Here is a 21,574-nt window from a genome sequence, read left to right on the forward strand (position 1 = left end):
TCAAAGAAATGCACTGGTCATATATAAAAAATGAATTACTGACATTTATTCATTTTATACTTAAAAAAAAAGAGGTAAAAAAGCTGAAAAAGTTGATCTACATAGCTGATGTAATAGCTTGTAGATCAGCAATTTCAGCTATTTTTTTTATGTATGAACATTTCTTGAACATGGAAACGATTATGACAAAATAATTGCGATTATCTCAAATATTTGCGATAAGACGATTATGTTATAATTGTGACAGACCTAATGTATACTGTTATGTTTGCAAACCCATGTTATATCAGTTTGCACTTCAAGTTTATATATAGACTTGAAAAATGCAAATGTTATAGTAATGTGACAAAATAATGACTCAAAGTTATATGGTGTTCATATGACTGATCTTTTACATTGATTTATTACAATAGCAAAGATGTACTTGTGTACTTAAGATGTACGTTGCGTACAGAAAATAGAAACATTGTCTCTAAAAGAGATTCATCTGTCAAATATTCTATTGAATCATTTGAAATGTTTGTATATATTCTGCAATAAACCAGCTGTTGATATATTATGAATTGATATGGATATAGCAGTAGCATGAACAATAGAAAATATATATATGAACTTGCTTATTATGTTGCCAAATATGTAATATATTATAATTCAGTTTTAGGATATTGTAGTTGGAGAGGTATAACAAAAAGCTTCAATAAACTTTGCTTTTTTTAAGATGACTTTTTTTGTCGTGTCAGTTGAACGATATTCTCAGGCGTTATGGTCATTTCAGACATGCAGGCTGCAGGGCAGTGGTGGAAAAAGTACTCACATTCTTTACTTAAGTAAAAGTACCAATACTGCAATATAAAAATACTCTGTTACAAGTAAAAGTTCAGAATTAAAAATGTACTAGAGTAACAGTACAAAAGTATTGGCATCAAAATGTACTTGAAGTACCAAAAGTAAAAGTACTAAATATTTGAAAATAGCAGATCTACAAGCTCACAACGCGTCGCGATGCGACGCGTTGTGAGCTTGTAGATCGGCTATTTTCAAATAGCCTATGTATAAAATAGGGCTAAAGTGGTTCATGTATGTTTCATTATATCATAATTTGAAAAGTAACTAGTAACTCAAGTTTTCAAATAATTGTAGTGGAGTAAAAGTACAATATTTGCCTCTGAGATGTAGTGGAGTAGAAGTAAAAGTATTGGAAATTGGAAATACTCACGTAAAGTACAAATACCTCAAAATTGTACTTAAGTACAGTACTTGAGTAAATGTACTCAGCTACTTTCCACCACTGCTGCAGGGTACATATATCTGAGCATAACACTATCCACAAGAGTCAAGACTAATGCACTACTGCCATCTCGTGGTGAACACCGGGGATTCAGTGTCCCTGATGAGTGTCAAAAGGATTCCATACAGAAGGTATGGTATCTTCTCGAGTTCTTCATTTTAGTTTACCAACACAGAAAGACAATCCAATATCGGCAGTCCTATGTATAACTGCATACAGTATAACGACAAATAAATAAATAAATGGGCCTAAATAAATACATAGCCTACATAAATAATCAGCAGTGGTGGAAAAAGTACTCAAATTCTTTACTTAAGTAAAAGTACCAATACTACAATATAAAAATACTCTGTTACAAGTAAAAGTTCAGAATTCAAAATTTACTTGAGTAAAAGTACAAAAGTATTGGCATCAAAATGTACTTAAAGTATCAAAAGTAAAAGTACAAAATATTTGAAAATAGCAGATCTACAAGCTCACAACGCGTCGCAGAGCTTGTAGATCTGCTATTTTCAAATAGCCTAGGTATAAAATAGGGTTAAAGTGGTTAATGTATGTTTAATAATATAATAATGTAATTATTGCAAAGTAACTAGTAACTAAAGTTTTCAAATAAATGTAGTGGAGTAGAAGTACAATATTTGCCTCTGAGATGTAGTGGAGTAGAAGTAAAAGTATTGGAAATTGGAAATACTCAAGTAAAGTACAAATACCTCAAAATTAAGTACAGTACTTAAGTAAATGTACTTAGTTACTTTCCACCACTGATAATCAGAATACATGGCTAGTAAAATTTACAAGCTCTGCCATAATGTTTTTTTCCCAGATGGAGAGTGAGCTATCAAGCCATCATGAGAAACAGCTGCGCACCTGTCGTATACAGGCCGGTGTATTATAACCTACTGATCCAGAGTATTGGTTGAACTGTTCCGCTGTTGAACTTCACTGCGAAGATGATGGAAAAGTTGGAAAACATCCAGATGGCCAAATCAATCACAATCCTACAGAATACCAGAATACTCATGGAGATTCAGACTAGGTCTAGCCATGGATCACACGACGGTCGTCTGTCACGACCGTCATCGATGAACTTCAAGCTGGTGTTTGCACGTTCTAAATTTACAGCCCGTATATCTACATAAACGTTCAGATTTTAAATATAAAGTGCTTACCCAATGGCCACGGGTGTTACAGTTATGTACGGGTCCTCAGAAGTACATGTATCTTCCGTATTGTTCAATAAAAGGCACTTTAATCCGATCGGTGGCCATTTTCTCATAGTCATACTGTATCAGAGTGCAATACACCTCCAACCCTATAGGGTCGCGTAGTTGAAAGCATATGGAGAAAATGGCCACCGATCAGATTGAAATGCTTTCCATTGAACAATACGGAAGATAAGGGTACTTCTGAGGGCCCGTACAGAATTTTAACACCCGTGACCATGGGGTAAGCACTTTATATTTTCAAATCTGAACATTTATGTAGATGTACGGGCCGTAAATGGAGAAAATGCAAACACCAGGTTGAAGTTCATCCATGACTGTCATGATACGACAGTCATGTTTCAGGATATTGATAGGCCACATCAAACCACCTGCGCGCACAGGTAAACTGGACCCTTCCAGCGGAGCAGACAGAGGCAATCATCTAAAATATAATCAACCATCAGTGTTTTATGTCTCCTGGACAATGCAATGTCTCAAACGGCTCAAACAACACTCTCGAACCTGGGTGACAGTTATCCAGCCGTGACTAACTTGACACTACTCGTCCTGTTGCTCATACCGTGCGTGGTCCTGCTGCTCCTGCTGAACTGCGTCTTCCTGGGCTACAAGTTACTGATCATGTCCAAGAAGAACCAAAAGAGAAGCTCGGAGGACGAGGACATGCTCCTGCAGTCCACTCTGTCCACGCGTCACAGAGTGCTGAGGACGGCCGACGTCCCTTGCTGTGTGACCTTATCAGAACCAGCTCTGCTGGGACAACCGGTGACTTCGTCCAGAACTTCCACCACGGTAACGGATGATCAGCGGCTCGGCCTGCGGTTCCTTCGCCCAGATGGGGCCACGGGCACCGGGTCAGGGTCCCTGAGCAGGGCGCCGATGAGCACCATTCTGGCCACAACGTCCACGGATTGCACTGCAGGTTCCCTGGCTGGGTTGATGCCCAGCAGGTCACATCATGGAAAGTGAGTCATTCTCTAACCATTTTGGCTTAAAAAAAAAAAAAAGCTCACAATGCTTTGCATTGCTTGTAGATCTGCTATTTTCAAAAGATTTTTATACATTTGAAAACTTCTGAAATGGGACATTCTGCATAAGTGTTCCATGATGTGTTCCTGTTCCATGATGTGTAAATAGAGTACTCAGTCATGTGCAGTGGTGGAAAGTAACTGAGTACAAGTACTCAAGTATATTTTATTTATTGTCTCCGCCAGGCCGAAGGCATGGTGGAGAGTATGTTTTACCCTCTGTCCGTCCGTGTGTGTGTGTGTGTGTGTGTGTGTGTGTGTGTGTGTGTGTGTGTCCGTCTGAGAACACCTAACATTGGTCAAGCTTCACGTGACATCACAATATGTAATATAAATAGGTAAGACAGGATTAATCAGGAACAGTACATTCTTATACCACCTCGCCTGACGGAGACCTGTGCTCCGAGGAGCACATCTTCTAGTTTAGTATGTATTTATTATTATTACAAAACATACAGTAACCACTTCAGCCCTATATACATGGCTATTTTCAAAAGATTTGCATACATTTTACACATTTGAAAACTTGTGAAATGGTACCTTCTGCATAATGAGTAGGCCTACTTTCTACTTTTGGTACTTGAATTCCGGACTTTTACTTTTTCCACCACTGCTCATGTGTAGAGTAGAATGGGGTCCCAGAGATAAAACATTGTATCAAATGAGGGTTTGTGGCCTAATGCAGTGGTTCTCAACTTGTGGGTCCCCACGTGATTTCAGGGGGTCCCCAAATGACAGTAAAGTGACAATTTAAGGACTTTTAATACCTAATACCTGAACAAAATAAATCAAGTAATCAACAAACTACTACTTAGTGGTCAAACATTGGCCAAACTGTCAAATAATATAAGAAAGAGGCAAAAATTATGTAATGCCTCAACTCCTACATTCCAAGTGCTTGTCAGAGTGGGGGATCCCCTGTTCAAATATGATTTTTTTGGGGGTTCAGGGCCTGAAAAGGTTGAGAACCACTGACCTAATGCACATCAAACTGGGGGTCTTCAAAATGAAAAAGTTTCAGAATCATTGCCCTACAGTCATGCTCATGCATCATTCTGTGTTAGAAATATATTTTGTACTTTTCTCAGGCCACACAATTACTGCTGGAGGAAGATGGAGTGGCTTCACAGTGCACCTGTCCTGCAGCAATGCAGTGATTCAGAGGCTGATGTTAAGATAAACGATGTGCCACCCAACTCACCTGAGGAGGTACACGTTCACAAACTACTATCAATGGTAACTATGTATGTAAACAAATCAAAGCAACACAAGACACTAAGAAATGCATGTTTGATTATACTAAATATGGAGACTCATGTGTGATTCAGGTGACACAGCAGATGGGCAGTATGTTAGACTTACTGACAGACGTGCAACAACAGAATTGTCTGCATTCCTCCTCGGTGAACCTGGGGCTCGACAGCGACTTCGGTGCAAGTGCAGGTAATAGTCTGTATAATGGTAATCCCGCCTATTAGCCTGCTGCCTACACCAGTGGTTCTCAAACGTTTTCATGTCAAGGACCCCCAAAATGATATGTATTTGGCTGCGGTTCCAGGGACCCCCAAAAGCAAAGATTTAAGTTACAAGTGTAATAAAAAATATATATATATATACACATTTTCACGATTTAAAAAAAACAGCAGATCTACAAGCTCATAGCCACGCTATGAGCTTGTAGATCTGCTGTTTTTGAATAGCCAAAGTATAAAAGGTTAAAGTGGTGAAAATGATTGTGATGCTATATTAGCACATTTTGCTGGGGACCCCCTGGAACCCCCCCAAGGACCCATAGGGGTCCGGACCCCACTTTGAGAACCAATGGCCTACACAGCACTGTTTCATTGATATTTGGCCACGGACCCGCATTTGAAAATGTTTTGTGCCAGGGACCCCAGAAGAGAAGATATGTGTTAAAAAAATCTAAATTATTTAAAAAAAAGATTTTTTAAAAATGTTCAAAAATAGCAGATGTACAAGCTCGCAGCGCTGTACAAAGTGACGCGCTGCGAGCTTGTATATCTGCTATTTTTGAATAGCCAAACTTGTGCAAATCTTTGAAAAAAAAGAAGAAAAAAGAATATATATATATATATATATATATATATATATATATATATATATATATATATATATATAAATAAATATATAAATAAATAAATAAATAAATAAATAAATAAATAAATAAATAAAGAATACATGACATGGATGCACCTGGGATGTATCATCAGTGTTGTAGCCTGGGGTCATAGGGTGTTTCGGGTCTCGCAACATACACCCTCGCCCAGGTGACCCAGCCGGGGTTGATCAAGCCCCAACTTACATCCCAGGTAGCTACCCACGGTCAGTCTTATAGGGAAAGACGGGGCCTATATATATATATATATATATATATATATATATATATATATATATATATTCTTTGAAGCGAATATTTGTAACTAAAATCTTTGCTTCTGGCGGTCCCTGGAACAGAATATTTTGAGATGGGGGTCCAAATACATATCATTTTGGGGGTCCTTGACATGGAAAAAGTTTGAGAACCACTGGCCTAATGCATATTAAACTGGGGGTCCTTCAAATAAAAGAAGTTTTGAGAATCACTGCCCTGTAGTCATGCAGTCATCATTGTGGGTTACAAATACTATTTCTCTTCTCAGGCGTCTCGCTCAGGATATTGTCTGCAGACAGTGACGGGCTGCTTCCCAGTGGTGTGTTGGCGTCAGTGCTGGAGTGGGATTACTACGACCCCTGTTACGTCCGGCAGAACAGAATACCCAAGCAGAACTACCACATACCCTCAATATGCCCTAAGCAGTACTGGGTGTAAACGTATGCTGCTGCAGGAAATATTTAATGTTTTAACGTTTTTTTATTTGTTTATTCAGCTTAAAAAGAGCACAAAGTATATTATACACAAATTTTACATTAAGTTAATTTATATTTTTCTACAGCACTTTCTAAAAGCGCACTGGGGCACATTTATTATTTGTGTTGTTTGGTTCTCTCACTTAATTATTTATTATATCATACTTTGTATTTTTTTATATTTTTGAATTATATTCAAAAACTAATCTAAATGCAGCACTAAAATCACTTAATTTGTTTAATTAGTCAAACGTTCGTTGACATTTTGACTTCACTTATTTCAGTTCTAAATGTCACTACTTCACATTATATGGACAATCGATATTGGTCTTTAGTTTCTTGACCTTATATCACTATCACTGTTTCTGTGACTTAATTTAAAATGTCACAAACTCATTTCTCCAATAAAGATTGCAAATGTACAAAGTGTGTAACTTCTTTATTATGCAAGAGTCTACTATTACTCAACAGCAGTGGTTCTCAACCAGTGGGTCCGGGGACCACCAGTGGTCCTCGAGGGGGTTCCAGGTGGTCCCCAGCTAAATGATGGAGAGTTGGTAACCAAATGGACCCTTATTAGATCTTTAACTCTTGAGAGTGTAAAATGAAACCAAATGGACCCTTAGGGGTCCATTTGGTTTCATTTTACGCTCTCGAGAGTTAAATTATGGTTAAACATCTGCATTACTTAATTCACAAGAAGTCTACACAATTGGAGAATGTAGAAGAATTGTTATTTTGATCAACGTTTGCCTGTTATCTCTCCTATGGTACCAACATCAATACAGCATGGAATTGTGGACAAAATCGTATCCAAAGATAACAAAAGATATTCAAAGTTTTGGGTTCTGAGAGGCTAAATCTCATCAAATGATGATCCCTGGCTCAAATGCCAAATAAATAATGGACCTTGACATGAAAAGGGTTGAAAACCACTGCTCTACAGTATTTACAGTAGCATACAGTAGGCCACATGCTGTACAACTGTCAATGAATTTCAATCATTTTAAGTTTGTGAAAAGACTATACAATGCTAATGTTAACATTCTTTAGTTCATGCAATTACACACAAAACTTTACAATGTGTTGGTTGGTGCATAGTTTTTTAGGAAAGGATCTGATCACATTCATGTACACAGCCGTAACACAACTGCATAATATAGGGATCAGCGTATATATCACCTTCATTAAACATTAGCATTTAATCTCTGCACAAAGATTTAAGGATATTTTGCTTATAACGATTACAAGAAGAGTTCCTAACTACAGTCATGGAGTATTTTGTATGGACTTGTTTGACGGAAATAACTTTTAATGAGCTCCTGCTACGAGTTGTAGGACAACAACAGCGTCAGGTATAATCATTATGCTCATTCAATAATCCGATGGTGTCGCCCGCCGAATATAGACGATCTGCAGGCTCCCAATGTGTCGTGATGCTTGTGGATCGGCTGTGGATTTACTCGCGAGTAATTTATTTTTGCAAAACCGATAAATTGTGGTCCATAAAGTCGTTCTGAACCGTGCAGTGCAGAGCGAACCGTACGGTTCGGTTTTAAACCGAAAACCGCTGCACCACTAGAGTGGATACAGTGATGTACAATACAACTTGTATAGCATAGGTCTAAACATGCCTTAAGATAGGGGTCTTCAATGTTTTCCAGACCAAGGACCCCTTAGCTGAGAGAGAGATGAAGTAGGGACCCCACTACACTGTTCCAGATTAAAGTTTTTCTAAACTTTTTCATAGATTTCATAGATAGCTTCATAGACTTGTTTGACAGCAGAAATTATTATTCCTATCACACAAAGATTTGGCGGCCCCCCTTTGGTAACTCTGAGGACCCCCTAGGGGTCCCTGGCACCCAGTTGAAGAGTCCTGCCAGTCATTTGATCATCTACTCAAGCTTTTGTGAGCCCCCCAGACAGTTTTTAAGTTGCTTGATTCAGTATTTAGATATTTGATATTCATGTTATCAGACACGCCCCCTTCCTATTCAAACCCATTATAACTTCAAACTCCATTTGTAACATGTTAGATTAATTGGATACACCCGTCCTTGGTTCTGGTGACTCATCCTGCCCTCCTAATACGTGAGGGGGCCGTGTTTTTTCGATTACTTTTTTCATTTATTTTATAAAAAAAAAATTGTATTAAATGCTGTGAAAGCCTGAGTGTTCAAACTGGGGTATTTTTGGGGATAGAAGAGAGGTAGGGGAGACCAAAAACAAAAAATAAGGAAAAGTTCAAATTCATGGTGTAGTCCCGTTAATAACAGAATTGCTCCTTGTATTTCACTGGCTGCCTCACATTTTCACCTACATATCACTTACAAATGTCTCTTGGCACACTATTTACAGTGGAAGGGTTTCTCTCCTGTGTGCATACACTGGTGTCTCTTCAGATTACCTAACTGACTGAAACTCTTGTGACACTGTTTACAGAGGAAAGGTTTTTCTCCTGTGTGGATGCGCTGGTGTGTCTTCAGATGACCTAACACATTGAAACTCTTGTCACATTGCTTACAGAGGAAAGGTTTTTCTCCTGTGTGGATACGATGGTGTTTCTTCAGATTACCTAACTCACTGAAACATTTGTGACACTGTTTACAGAGGAAAGGTTTTTCTCCTGTGTGGATACGTTGGTGACTCTTCAGGTTAAATAACGTATTGAAAGTCTTGTCACACTGTTTACAGAGGAAAGATTTTTCTCCTGTGTGGATACGATGGTGTCTCTTCAGATCATTTAATTGACTGAAACACTTGCCACATTGTTTACAGAGGAAAGGTTTTTCTCCTGTGTGGATACGCTGGTGTCTCTTCAGACTAGTTAACTCACAGAAACACTTGCCACATTGTTTACAGAGGAAAGGTTTTTCTCCTGTGTGGAATCGTTGGTGACTCTTCAGGTGATCTAACCTAATGAAGCTCTTGTCGCACTCTTTACAGTGGAAACGTTTTTTTCCAGTGTGGACATGTTGGTGTACATTCGATTCACCTAAAGTGAGGCTCTTATCACACGGTTTACAGATGTGGGTGTCCTTTCCTGTCCAAGTCAGCCGTTGTTTCTTTAGTTGTTCCCCAAGCTGAGTTGAAGTCTTTATCAACTGTTGATGACTGTAAGATCTTGTCATTTCATCTGTGCCTCCTTGTTTCTGGCTGGTTAAATAGGTGGTTATTGGCTGACAGCCCGGTGGCTGATGGGATCCGTCCATTCCTCAGCATTTGGGTCTGGGAAGATCGGGACGTCACTTCTTCCAGGAGCGGTTCGTCAAAGCTGCCTCTAGACATGGACTGTGATGTGGACAGTGTGTAGGTCTATGGGAGTGGAAGATTCGCCCTCCTGGAAGATTATGCTATCTCTCGGTTCTCTCTCACCTTTCTGTCACTTCTCTCTAGCTGGTACGGATATGAAGTGAGAAGGGTAAAGGCATCTTCACGCCTTTATATGGGTTGACCAGAGCTCTGCTCTGATGTCACACACACAACACAAACTGTTTCCATGTACGCTCACTGCTCAACAACACTGCTCAAACGTGTACAGGGGAAACGAGGGAGAGACTGTCGCCAAAAAAAAGAACGACTTTACGGCAATTAAACGTTGTTTACACTGTGCTTCACAGCAGGGGTCTTCAACAGGGGGTCCGGGACCCCTAGGGGGTCCTCAGAGTTACTACAGGGGGTCCGCCAAATCCTTGTGTGATAGGATTTTCTTTTTTTTACCTTAACCACTTGAACCCTAGCATCCCTTTTCTGAGGAGAACTTTAGCCAAAAATAGCAGATCTACAAGCTCACGAGGCGTTGTGGGCTTGTAGATCGGCTATTTTCGGCAAAGAGGGGAAAAAAGAGCAGACCAAGTACAGAGTGAAAGTTTACTAAGTATTGACGGTTTAAGTCGTTAAATGTCTGAAAATACACATTAACATGAATCCAACATCTATGAAAAGCTTTAATTTGCAACACAATTTTATGTAATATAGCCTATAGTGGGGGTCCCTGCTTCATCTCTCTCTCAGCTAGGGGGTCCTTTATGGAGTTACATTTGTGTCTTTATTAACCAAACAAAAGAAAAACATTTGAGAGAGAAAAAATATAAACAGAGCAAAGAATAGTTTTGAAAGAAAACGAATTAAAACAGCAAGCAAAAAATAATAATTTGTAAGCAAAGGAAATTATATAAACAGAACAAAAAATATTTTTAATTAAAACAAATTAAAAACGCAATCAAAACAATATATTTGCAAGCAAAAAAATATAAGATTTGAAAGAAAATAAAAAATAATTGAGAACAAAACTTTTAAAATTCAAGAGTAAAAAAATAAGGAAAAACGGTTTAAACTACATAAAACAAAATACTTAGTAAAATGTTTGGGTAATAAAATGTGTTGTGCTAAATAAAATGTTTTTAATGTTTTTTTTCCTCATTTGCGAATGAAAGTTGTTTTTTCTGATTGCAAAATGCCTTCTCTCTCAAAACCTATGTCTTTGGTCTCGATTTTTTTTTTCTCTCTCTTGGATTTGTTTGTGTGAGGGGTTAAAGTTCAGAAGGCGGGTCCTACGCTGATAGATGTAAGACACCTCTCCATTGGTCACTTGGAGTCTGAGTGACAGCTCCCCCTTCCTTATGTAGCTTGTTGAATGCAGGGATGGAGGTGTGTTACGGCCAGCATGGTTTTTTGATTATTATTATTATTAGCAGTTTGCAAAAAAAACAAAAAAACATGAAAGTATAATGCAAGGTCAGCTAAGAGTATTTAAAACCTAAGAAAGATGACTTGTTTCCATTGGGGTCCTTTGTACTCAATTCATAGAGACATTTAATGACAGACAGTATATACACTACTATGCAGAACATCATAAAAACAAAAACAAAAAAAATATGTACAGTAAACAGTTTGAGTAAACAGATTGATGGAATACTTTATTAACAGTAGGATACAGAGGTACAATTGTACAATGATTGTTATAAGGATAACACAAAAAGGCTTGTTTCCATTGTGGTCCTCTGGGACTGAGGTCAGAGCTCCATTCCAGCTCTGGACGCTACACTATTCGTTACAATATTGAGCATTTTAGGCTATTAGCAATTCAGATGATTCCCTAATGTTAGGTTTCTGTTCTACTTACAGTTTGTGATCTGTATTTAAAATTGTTGTATTGTTGTTACTGTTATAGTAGGCCAGTGGTTCCCAAACTTGGGATCGGGACCCTCAGAGGGGGTCCCCAGATTAGCTTAATGGGCAACATTGTTTTCTCTCTCAACAGTAAACAAACCAACCTATACAGTATAAGTGTATACAGGGTAACACATTTCTAAAGTGACAATTTAATGACTTTTAAGACCTTTATAAGGCATTGTGCGCTTGTAGTTCGGCTATTTTCACAATATTTATCTGTGGAACCGAGTCAAACTAAATCTAATGCCTACAATTTCAAGTGCTTGTCAGGGTGGGTGGTCCCCACTTCAAGTATGATTATTTTGGGGGGTCCCCAGTTCAAATATGATTATTTTAGGGATTCACAGCCTGAAGCACACTATCAGACGAAACGTTTCCAAAGCAGTCTATCTGGAATGGGCCTGGCCAATAGGCCAGTCACTTCAGTCTTGCCTTAATTAGAATAACAAATATAACATAAAATAATGTAGCTTTATTTTATAATTTCAAAGGGTTCCGAGGCTGTGAATCCCTAAAATAATCATATTTGAACTGGGGACCCCCCAAAATAATCATACTTGAAGTGGGGACCACCCACCCTGACCCAGGCATTAGATTTAGTTTAGACTCGGTTCCACAGATAAATATTGTGAAAATAGCCGAACTACAAGCGCACAATGCCTTAAAAAGGTCTTAAAAGTCATTAAATTGTCACTTTAGAAATGTGTTACCCTGTATACACTTATACTGTATAGGTTGGTTTGTTTACTGTTGAGAGAGAAAACAATGTTGCCCATTAAGCTAATCTGGGGACCCCCTCTGAGGGTCCCGATCCCAAGTTTGGGAACCACTGGCCTACTATAACAGTAACAACAATACAACAATTTTAAATACAGATCACAAACTGTAAGTAGAACAGAAACCTAACATTAGGGAATCATCTGAATTGCTAATAGCCTAAAATGCTCAATATTGTAACGAATAGTGTAGCGTCCAGAGCTGGAATGGAGCTCTGACCTCAGTCCCAGAGGACCACAATGGAAACAAGCCTTTTTGTGTTATCCTTATAACAATCATTGTACAATTGTACCTCTGTATCCTACTGTTAATAAAGTATTCCATCAATCTGTTTACTCAAACTGTTTACTGTACATATTTTTTGTTTTTTTGTTTTTATGATGTTTTGCATAGTAGTGTATATCTGTCTGTCATTAAATGTCTCTATGAATTGAGTACAAAGGACCCCAATGGAAACAAGTCATCTTTCTTAGGTTTTAAATACTCTTAGCTGACCTTGCATTATACTTTCATGTTTTTTTGTTTTTTTTGCAAACTGCTAATAATAATAATAATAATCAAAAAACCATGCTGGCCGTAACACACCTCCATCCCTGCATTCAACAAGCTACATAAGGAAGGGGGAGCTGTCACTCAGACTCCAAGTGACCAATGGAGAGGTGTCTTACATCTATCAGCGTAGGACCCGCCTTCTGAACTTTAACCCCTCACACAAACAAATCCAAGAGAGAGAAAAAAAAAATCGAGACCAAAGACATAGGTTTTGAGAGAGAAGGCATTTTGCAATCAGAAAAACAACTTTCATTCGCAAATGAGGAAAAAAAACATTAAAAACATTTTATTTAGCACAACACATTTTATTACCCAAACATTTTACTAAGTATTTTGTTTTATGTAGTTTAAACCGTTTTTCCTTATTTTTTTACTCTTGAATTTTAAAGGTTTTGTTCTCAATTATTTTTTATTTTCTTTCAAATCTTATATTTTTTTGCTTGCAAATATATTTTTTTGATTGCGTTTTTAATTTGTTTTAATTAAAATATTTTTTGTTCTGTTTATATAATTTCCTTTGCTTACAAATTATTATTTTTTGCTTGCTGTTTTAATTCGTTTTCTTTCAAAACTATTCTTTGCTCTGTTTATATTTTTTCTCTCTCAAATGTTTTTCTTTTGTTTGGTTAATAAAGACACAAATGTAACTCCATAGTCCTTGGCCTGAAAACGTTGAAGACCCCTGCTTTACAGAGAAAACAATAAAAAGATGTGAAATGTGATGGAAGACTGTCAGTAAAAAAGAACACAACAGATGAACACAAATTAGATATCCGAGTAAGGGAGATATTCAAAAAAGAACAAATGAAAAGCCAGGCAGGAGTGAACTTACAAAAGCCAGTCTATACAAAAATATATTTTTTAAGAGCAACAATTCATTTGTATTATGGCCAATATATATTATAATGTATAGAAGTAATATTCTATAAACCTCCGTGTAGCCACAGGTCATGCTATTGTTAAAATCCACTGTACTTAAGTTTGGTTGTGACGATGCTTCCACATGTAATGTATGTATGTAATTTAGAAAATAAATTTAGCCTATTTTTTTGCCTGGGAACACAGAGGGATCCACACAATATTCAACACAAGGAGCAAATCAGTCAGTTTATTTATTCAGTTGTGAATGTATTTTTTGTTGCCAAGCAAGAACTGAAGAATGGCAAGATCACCCCGCAACATCTACAAGCAACCACAAGAGGGCACAAGTGTGCACTAATTCATCTTTTACATGAGGTGCTGTGATTTGACCTACATTACATCTGGCCAGCCAATTGATTGTCGTCAGAAGTTTAGTATATAATATGTATTATATTCCATTGAAGGTATGTTAAGTGTTAATGATTAATAATATGAGTATGTTTAGGCTATAACATCATAGGCATGAATAAGATTGTCTGCAATTACTTTGTTTATCTGTCTTTCCTGCACTTTCCTTTCTAGACTTTCCCTGACTATTTTCTTGCTAAACGTTTTAATTTCAAATGTAAAAATGTAAGTTATACAATACAATCACTTTATTTGTTACACTTTGTTAATTGCATTGATTGGTGCAGTGGATTAATAATTCACTTTCAGAAATGTGTTAATTGTAAAAAAAAAAGCTGAATGAGTTCCAAACAATACCAAAGTTTACACAAACACAAACCCACCAAAAGTCAACAAATCAAAATAACTAATATAACCAAATAAAAGAGAACGAAGCAGATATTCACCATAACAAAAAAAGCAAAGCAAAACTGTATACGTACCAACTAGAATAGTTTGTAGCTTGATTCCATTTAACCTAAACCTATATTAGAAAGCCATTTGGCCATTTGGTTATGTATAAATAAGCCAAATATATCAGACCTTTTAACATTTGTTGAGAGAGGGTGGTGGGGGGGCTGAAATTAATGCATCATTAACAGTTCAAGTTGCTCATGTAGGCCCTATAGTATAGGGCCTACATGAGACACTTGTATAGGACCTATACATTTCATGGGGTATAGTTATTTTAGCAAACTGTTCAAAGTGGTGAATTGTACGTAGGTTATGGAGTATAATAAATATCTATTGGAATACAAATCGATCAGTTCATCAGCAGGGCCAACACTGGCAGCTCTCACAACCCATGAGAGCCATCGCATTTCACGATTTCGTGCAACTTTAACACAAAAAGGCAATCTAAAAATGTTTTAGCACTACCAACTAGCACTAATTCAATTATACAAAGAATACATTTCTTTCTGAGTTGAGCTAAATGCCAGTAAATGTAAAATATATTATTTACAATCCTACAACTGTCCTCGATTCTCTGTGCAATAAATAATCATAGCTTCTTCTGGCCAGTTAACGGTTTCAAAAGAACCCGGAGCTGCTTCTTCCTGTCGTTCACACACCCTAGGTGAGTGTTGTTGGCGGTCCGAGAGGAACAGCCCAGCGTCTCCATGTTGACGTCCTCTCTGTAGACCTGACCGTTGTTCCAGAAGAGGTCAAAGCCGCCCACCCTCTTCTCCTCCCCGGTGAGCCTCGCCTCCATGTCTATTATATGTAGAGTGTCCTCCAGCATGTTATACTTCATCTCGTAGTCCTCCTGGTTGCTGCCCGCCATCGACGGAGAGGCGTTCACCTCGATCAGCCACGGCTTGAGGTCCTGGTCCAGCAGGATGTCGTAGCCGTAGAGCTCGAAGCAGTGCTTGTCGTTTATGACGAGCTTCTGCACGCTCTGCAGGCTGAAGCTGAATATGTCATCCATGTCCTTGAGCATGGCCTCCACCGTCTCCGAGCCGTGCTTGGCGGTCAGGTACCGACGAAGCTGGTCTATCTGCCACTTGCAGCCCTTCTCGGGATCGTAGGCGGGCGCCGTTCTTTGAACGGCCACGTTGGTGAGGTGCATGTACTCATCGTAAATGCTGTTGAGGTCATAGCGTGTAGTACAGATGCGGGCAAAGCCATCCCGATACAACCAGGCCTTCAGAGGATTAAACGATGTCACGAGGACATAGACTCTCAGATCGAATTTCTTGCCATTAATAAGGTAGGGGTTTTCTATATAGCGCTGTACCACGTAGTTCTGCACTTGATTCTCTTCCGCCTGTTCATCCGAGTACCGGAAGGTGCCGGCTTCCCTTTTCCAGTCCATGATGTCTTTCAGTTTTCTGAATAGGAAAATCCCCTTGCCCTCCCTCCCCGACACGGGTTTCATGATCCAAGTGCTGCCGGGGGATTTCTTGAACTCCTCCACAAAGGGGTGGTACTCGTTGGGGAGATCAAAGGTGCGGGGGAAGAAGTCACACTTGGCCGCCCTGACGGCCCCGACGTCCTTTTCGAGGGTTATACGATACCTCTTCAAGTTTTTCACCATGTTGTTCTTTCGTGTGAGCTCGTAGGACTTGCGGAAGTGGCATATCCTCTGATGTTCCTCCATAAAGGATTGATCAAAGTTATCCCTCAGCCAGCTGATATCGCACCAGTTAAAGTCCCACTGTTGTGTTTCGTCCTTGATCTCATACCAGCCCGGTCTTTGCCGAAGAACATCCTGGATAGTGGGTAGCATGCCACATTTATAGCGCACACAGGTTTTCCCCTTACGCTCCACTAATTTCTTCTTATATTCTTCTACCTTCTTCTTTTCCTTTTCCTTCGTCTTATTTTTTGATGTTTGTGACATTTGAAAATCCGCCAACCCAAATACAAATTTTAAGACATTAAAAGTTGTTACTTGATACAGGTTAGGAACGCCCTGAAATTAAAGCAAAGCCTCAATCTCTATATGTCTCTCTACGTCTTCTATCTCTACATCTCCACTACTGTCTACATTGAGCTGAGCGTCCAAAGGATCTTCACCCTACACGTCCTTATATAGGCTCCGTGACATCACATACACACAAAGCAAACCGTTGCCAAAGAATGTTGATTTGCACAGGCGTGTCCTGACTGTGGCATTGTAGGCCCACGGCTTTCCGTTTACTTTACTTCACATGTTTTGTTATCCTCCCAATATAGTGAGAATTAATCCATTAAGAACAGGAAAGCATCTTTTTTGGCTATTCAAAAATAGCAGATATACAAGCACATGTAATGTATGTATGTAATTTAGAAAATAATTTTAGCCTATTTTTTGCCTGGGAACACAGAGGGATCCACACAATATTCAACACAAGGAGCAAATCAGTCCGTTTATTTATTCAGAATGTATTTTTTGTTGCCAAGCAAGAACTGAAGAATGGCAAGATCACCCCGCAACATCTACAAGCAACCACAAGAGGGCACAAGTGTGCATTAATTCATCTTTTACATGAGGTGCTGTGATTTGACCTACATTACATCTGGCCAGGCCAGCAATTGACTGTCGTCAGAAGTTTAGTATATAATATGTATTATATTCCATTGAAGGTATGTTAAGTGCTAATGATTAAAATATGAGTATGTTTAGGCTATAACATCATAGGCATGAATAAGAATGTCTGCAATTACTTTGTTTATCTGTCTTTCCTGCACCTTCCTTTCTAGACTTTCCCTGACTATTTTCTTGCTAAACGTTTTAAGATAAGAAAACAGTATATCAAATGTAACAAGACCAGGAGACCTGGTTTTGCCAGACCCAAAATGAAGTCCTAGTATGTAACACACCTACAAACCACTTTATAACTGAAGTTCATGATGTCATGAATAGTTCGTGACGAAAGGGGACGTCACAAACTTTTTTTTGGCTGGGGCCAGAGGACAAATGACCCCTGCCCATGTATGGACGAAACAGATACAAAGCCTCATGTAAGCCCGACCCCTTGGGTCTGGCAAAAATGTAAGTTATACAATACAATCACTTTATTTGTTACACTTTGTTAATTGCATTGATGTAAAGGTGCAGTGGATTAATAATTCACTTTCAGAAATGTGTTAATTGTGGAAAAAAAGCTGAATGAGTTCCAAACAATACCAAAGTTTACACAAACACAAACCCACCAAAAGTTAACAAATCAAAACGACTAAAATAACCAAATAAAAGAGAACGAAGCAGATATTCACCACAACAAAAAAAGCAAAGCAAAACTGTAAATACGTACCAACTAGAATAGTTTGTAGCTTGATTCCATTTAACCTAAACCTATATTAGAAAGCCATTTGGCCATTTGGTTATGTATAAATAAGCCAAATATATCAGACCTTTTAACATTTGTTGAGAGGGTGGTGGGCAGTGTTGCCAGATTCTGTGAGAGAAACAAGCAACCAGGTCTAGGAAAACCAGCCCAAAAGAAGCGACTATGGGCCACATGAGTACTTTAACATGTACATCAGCTATTTGAAAATATCAGATCTACAAGCTCACAACGCGTCGCATCGCGACGCGTTGTGAGCTTGTAGATCGACTATTTTCAAATAAAATCTCGCAGGGAAATTATAATAAGCAGATCTGGCAACCCTGGTGGTGGGGGGGGGCTGAAATGAATGCATCATTAACAGTTCAAGTTGCATTATGGAGTATAATAAATATCTATTGGAATACAAATTGATCAGTTCATCAGCAGGGCCAACACTGGCAGCTCTCACAACCCATGAGAGCCATCGCATTTCACGATTTTGTGCAACTTTAACACAAAAAGGCAATCTAAAAATGTTTTAGCACTACCAACTAGCACTAATTCAATTATACAAAGAATACATTTCTTTCTGAGTTGAGCTAAATGCCAGTAAATGTAAAATAAATTATTTACAATCCTACAACTGTCCTCGATTCTCTGTGCAATAAATAATCATAGCTTCTTCTGGCCAGTTAACGGTTTCAAAAGAACCCGGAGCTGCTTCTTCCTGTCGTTCACACACCCTAGGTGAGTGTTGTTGGCGGTCCGAGAGGAACAGCCCAGCGTCTCCATGTTGACGTCCTCTCTGTAGACCTGACCGTTGTTCCAGAAGAGGTCAAAGCCGCCCACCCTCTTCTCCTCCCCGGTGAGCCTCGCCTCCATGTCTATTATATGTAGAGTGTCCTCCAGCATGTTATACTTCATCTCGTAGTCCTCCTGGTTGCTGCCCGCCATCGACGGAGAGGCGTTCACCTCGATCAGCCACGGCTTGAGGTCCTGGTCCAGCAGGATGTCGTAGCCGTAGAGCTCGAAGCAGTGCTTGTCGTTTATGACGAGCTTCTGCACGCTCTGCAGGCTGAAGATGAAGATGTTATCCATGTTCTTGAGCATGGCCTCGACCGTCTCAGAGCCGTGCTTGGCGGTCAGGTACCGACGAAGCTGGTCTATCTGCCACTTGCAGCCCTTTTCGGGATCGTAGGCGGGCGCCGTTCTTTGAACGGCTACGTTGGTGAGGTGCATGTACTCATCATAAATGCTGTTGAGGTCGTATCGCGTGGTGCAGATGCGGGCAAAGCCATCCCGATACAGCCAGGCCTTCAAAGGATTAAACGATGTCACGAGGACATAGACTCTCAAATCGAATTTCTTGCCATTAATGAGGTAGGGGTTCTCTATATAGCGCTGCACCACGTAGTTCTGCACTTGATTCTCTTCCGCCTGTTCATCCGAGTACCGGAAGATGCCGGCCTCCCTTTTCCAGTCCATGATGTCTTTCAGTTTTCTGAATAGGAAAATCCCCTTGCCCTCCCTCCCCCACACGGGTTTCATGATCCAAGTGCTGCCGGGGGATTTCTTGAACTCCTCCACAAAGAGGTGGTACTCGTTGGGGAGATCAAAGGTGCAGGGGAAGAAGTCACACTTGGCCGCTTCCCCCAACCCGACGTCCCTTTCGAGGGTTTTACGATGCCTCTTCAGGTTCTTCACCATGCTGTTCTTTCGCGTGAGCTCGTAGCACTTGCGGAAGTGGCATATCCTCTGATGTTCCTCCATAAAGGACTGATCAAAGTTATCCCTCAGCCAGCTGATATCGCACCAGTTAATGTCCCACTGTTGTGTTTCGTCCTTGATCTCATACCAGCCTGGTCTTTGCCGAAGAACATCCTGGATAGTGGGTAGCATGCCACATTTATAGCGCACACAGGTTTTCCCCTTACGCTCCACTAATTTCTTCTTATATTCTTCTACCTTCTTCTTTTCCTTTTCCTTCATCTTATTTTTTTTATTTGAAAACCCGCAAACCAAAAAACAAATTTTACGACATTTAAAGTTGTTACTTAAATTATACTGGTTAGGAACGCCCTGAAAAATTAAAGCAAAGCCTCAATCTCTCTACGTCTCTCTATTCTTCCTATCTCTACATCTCCACTACTGTCTACACTGAGCTGAGCCTCCAAAGGACCTTCACCCTACACATCCTTATATAGGCTGAGTGAGCTCTGTTCTGACATCACACACACACACACACAACGCAAACCGTTGCCAAACAATGCTGATTTGCACAGGAGTGTCCTGACTGTGGCAATGTAGGCCCACGGCTTTCCGTTTACTTTACTTCACATTTGTTGTGATCCTCCCAATATAGTGAGAATTAATCCATTATTAAGACCAGGGACGCATCCGTGTCATTTTAAGACTTCTTTGGCTATTCAAAAATAGCAGATATACAAGCTCATAGTGCTATTAGCTTGCAGATCTGCTATTTTGGGGGAAATCGTGGAGAATCTTTCGCAAATCTTTAAATATACAATTTTGATGTTGTAGACTTCCCCCCCTCAGATCATAAAGCCATGCTCTTCCAGACCTTACTCCCTTCTATTCCTCCTCAGCCACCTATGTCCTCCCGCTCACGATCCTTTAAACCAAATTCCAACCAGCGCTTCCAACAGGCTTTTCCAGCTCATCTCTGCCTTTCCCCTCCAACTGCCCCAGCCCAACTTTCAGTTAATGACCTAGTCAATGATTTTAACAGCACATGTACTCAGATTCTTGATTCCATTGCCCCATTCAAAATCAAATATGCTAAGCCTAAGACAATTCCTTGGCAAAATGAACAGACTAGGGAAATTAAAAAACAATGCAGAAAGGCAGAACGAAACTGGAAAAAACTCATGTCCTCACACAACTACCTCAGAGATCTGATGCACAAATATCAGTCAGCTGTTAAGGATGCCAGAAAGGACTATTTTTCCAAGTTAATTGCCTCTCACGCCCATAACTCCAGGATAATGTTCCAAGCAATCCAATCTGTCATTAGCCCACCACCCAGTCAGCCCCAAGAAGCTTCCCCAGATAAATGCGAAGAGTTCCTCCAACATTTCACTAACAAAATAGAGGGAATTAGACAGCAGTTGTCCGCTGAAACAACAGTGCCCATGGTGATTGTCCGGTGCCACCCTCCCAATTCACCTCATTCAACCCAATCACAACAGCAACACTATTGGAAATCATCACACACATGAAATCCTCATCATGCCCCCTTGATATTATTCCCACCAAATTTCTGAAGGAGAACATACAGACTGTTGCCCTCCATATAGTATCCATTATGAACTGTTCATTGTCCACTGGAATATTTCCCTCAAATTTTAAAAATGCCCTGGTCCAACCACTTTAAAAAAAAACGTCACTTGACCCCCTTGTTTTAAATAATTTTAGACCCATTTCCAAATTGCCCTTTTTATCGAAAATCTTAGAAAAAAAATTGTGTCCTCGCAACTGATTACTTTTATGAATTTTAATTCTGTCTTTGAGACATTTCAGTCGGGTTTCAGGGCACTGCACAGCACAGAGACGGCACTTTTAAAAGTGACTAAT

The 21,574-nt window shown here is 39.4% G+C and overlaps 4 protein-coding genes across 4 annotated transcripts in view; 1 reads left to right on the top strand and 3 right to left on the bottom strand.

Moving 5' to 3' along the window:
* Positions 1–2,985: 2,985 nt before the first annotated feature.
* Positions 2,986–6,372, top strand: hwa (huluwa; the record flags this gene model as incomplete). The annotated part of the gene is made up of 4 exons (XM_080420356.1): positions 2,986–3,479; positions 4,631–4,751; positions 4,871–4,985; positions 6,203–6,372. 4 exons carry the CDS (start codon positions 2,986–2,988, stop codon positions 6,370–6,372), a joined length of 900 nt encoding a protein of 299 aa, XP_080276482.1.
* A 5,434-nt stretch (positions 6,373–11,806) lies between these two features.
* The window catches only part of ark2n (arkadia (rnf111) N-terminal like PKA signaling regulator 2n), a 50,906-nt gene continuing 41,138 nt past the window's right edge, over positions 11,807–21,574 (bottom strand). The window contains exon 6 of the transcript XR_013932521.1: positions 11,807–11,835. The gene's annotated coding sequence lies outside the window, so the exon portion shown is untranslated. The remainder of the gene's footprint in view (positions 11,836–21,574) is intronic.
* LOC308077881 (putative tubulin polyglutamylase TTLL9) lies at positions 15,083–16,676 on the bottom strand. The gene has a single exon (XM_080418858.1). The coding sequence runs from the start codon at positions 16,567–16,569 to the stop codon at positions 15,229–15,231; it is 1,341 nt and encodes a 446-aa protein (XP_080274984.1). The 5' UTR covers positions 16,570–16,676; the 3' UTR covers positions 15,083–15,228.
* Positions 18,653–19,969, bottom strand: LOC308079019 (putative tubulin polyglutamylase TTLL9; the record flags this gene model as incomplete). The annotated part of the gene is made up of 1 exon (XM_080420357.1): positions 18,653–19,969. One exon carries the CDS (start codon positions 19,967–19,969, stop codon positions 18,653–18,655), a length of 1,317 nt encoding a protein of 438 aa, XP_080276483.1.

This window comes from Gymnoscopelus braueri (assembly GCF_963280865.1).
Source record: "Gymnoscopelus braueri genome assembly, chromosome: 22".
In the NCBI taxonomy this organism is placed as follows: domain Eukaryota; kingdom Metazoa; phylum Chordata; class Actinopteri; order Myctophiformes; family Myctophidae; genus Gymnoscopelus; species Gymnoscopelus braueri.

What these genes read in the sequence shown, in the direction of transcription:
- LOC308077881 (XM_080418858.1), bottom strand. Translation starts at nt 16,569, where the DNA reads ATGTCACAAACATCAAAAAATAAGACGAAGGAAAAGGAAAAGAAGAAG.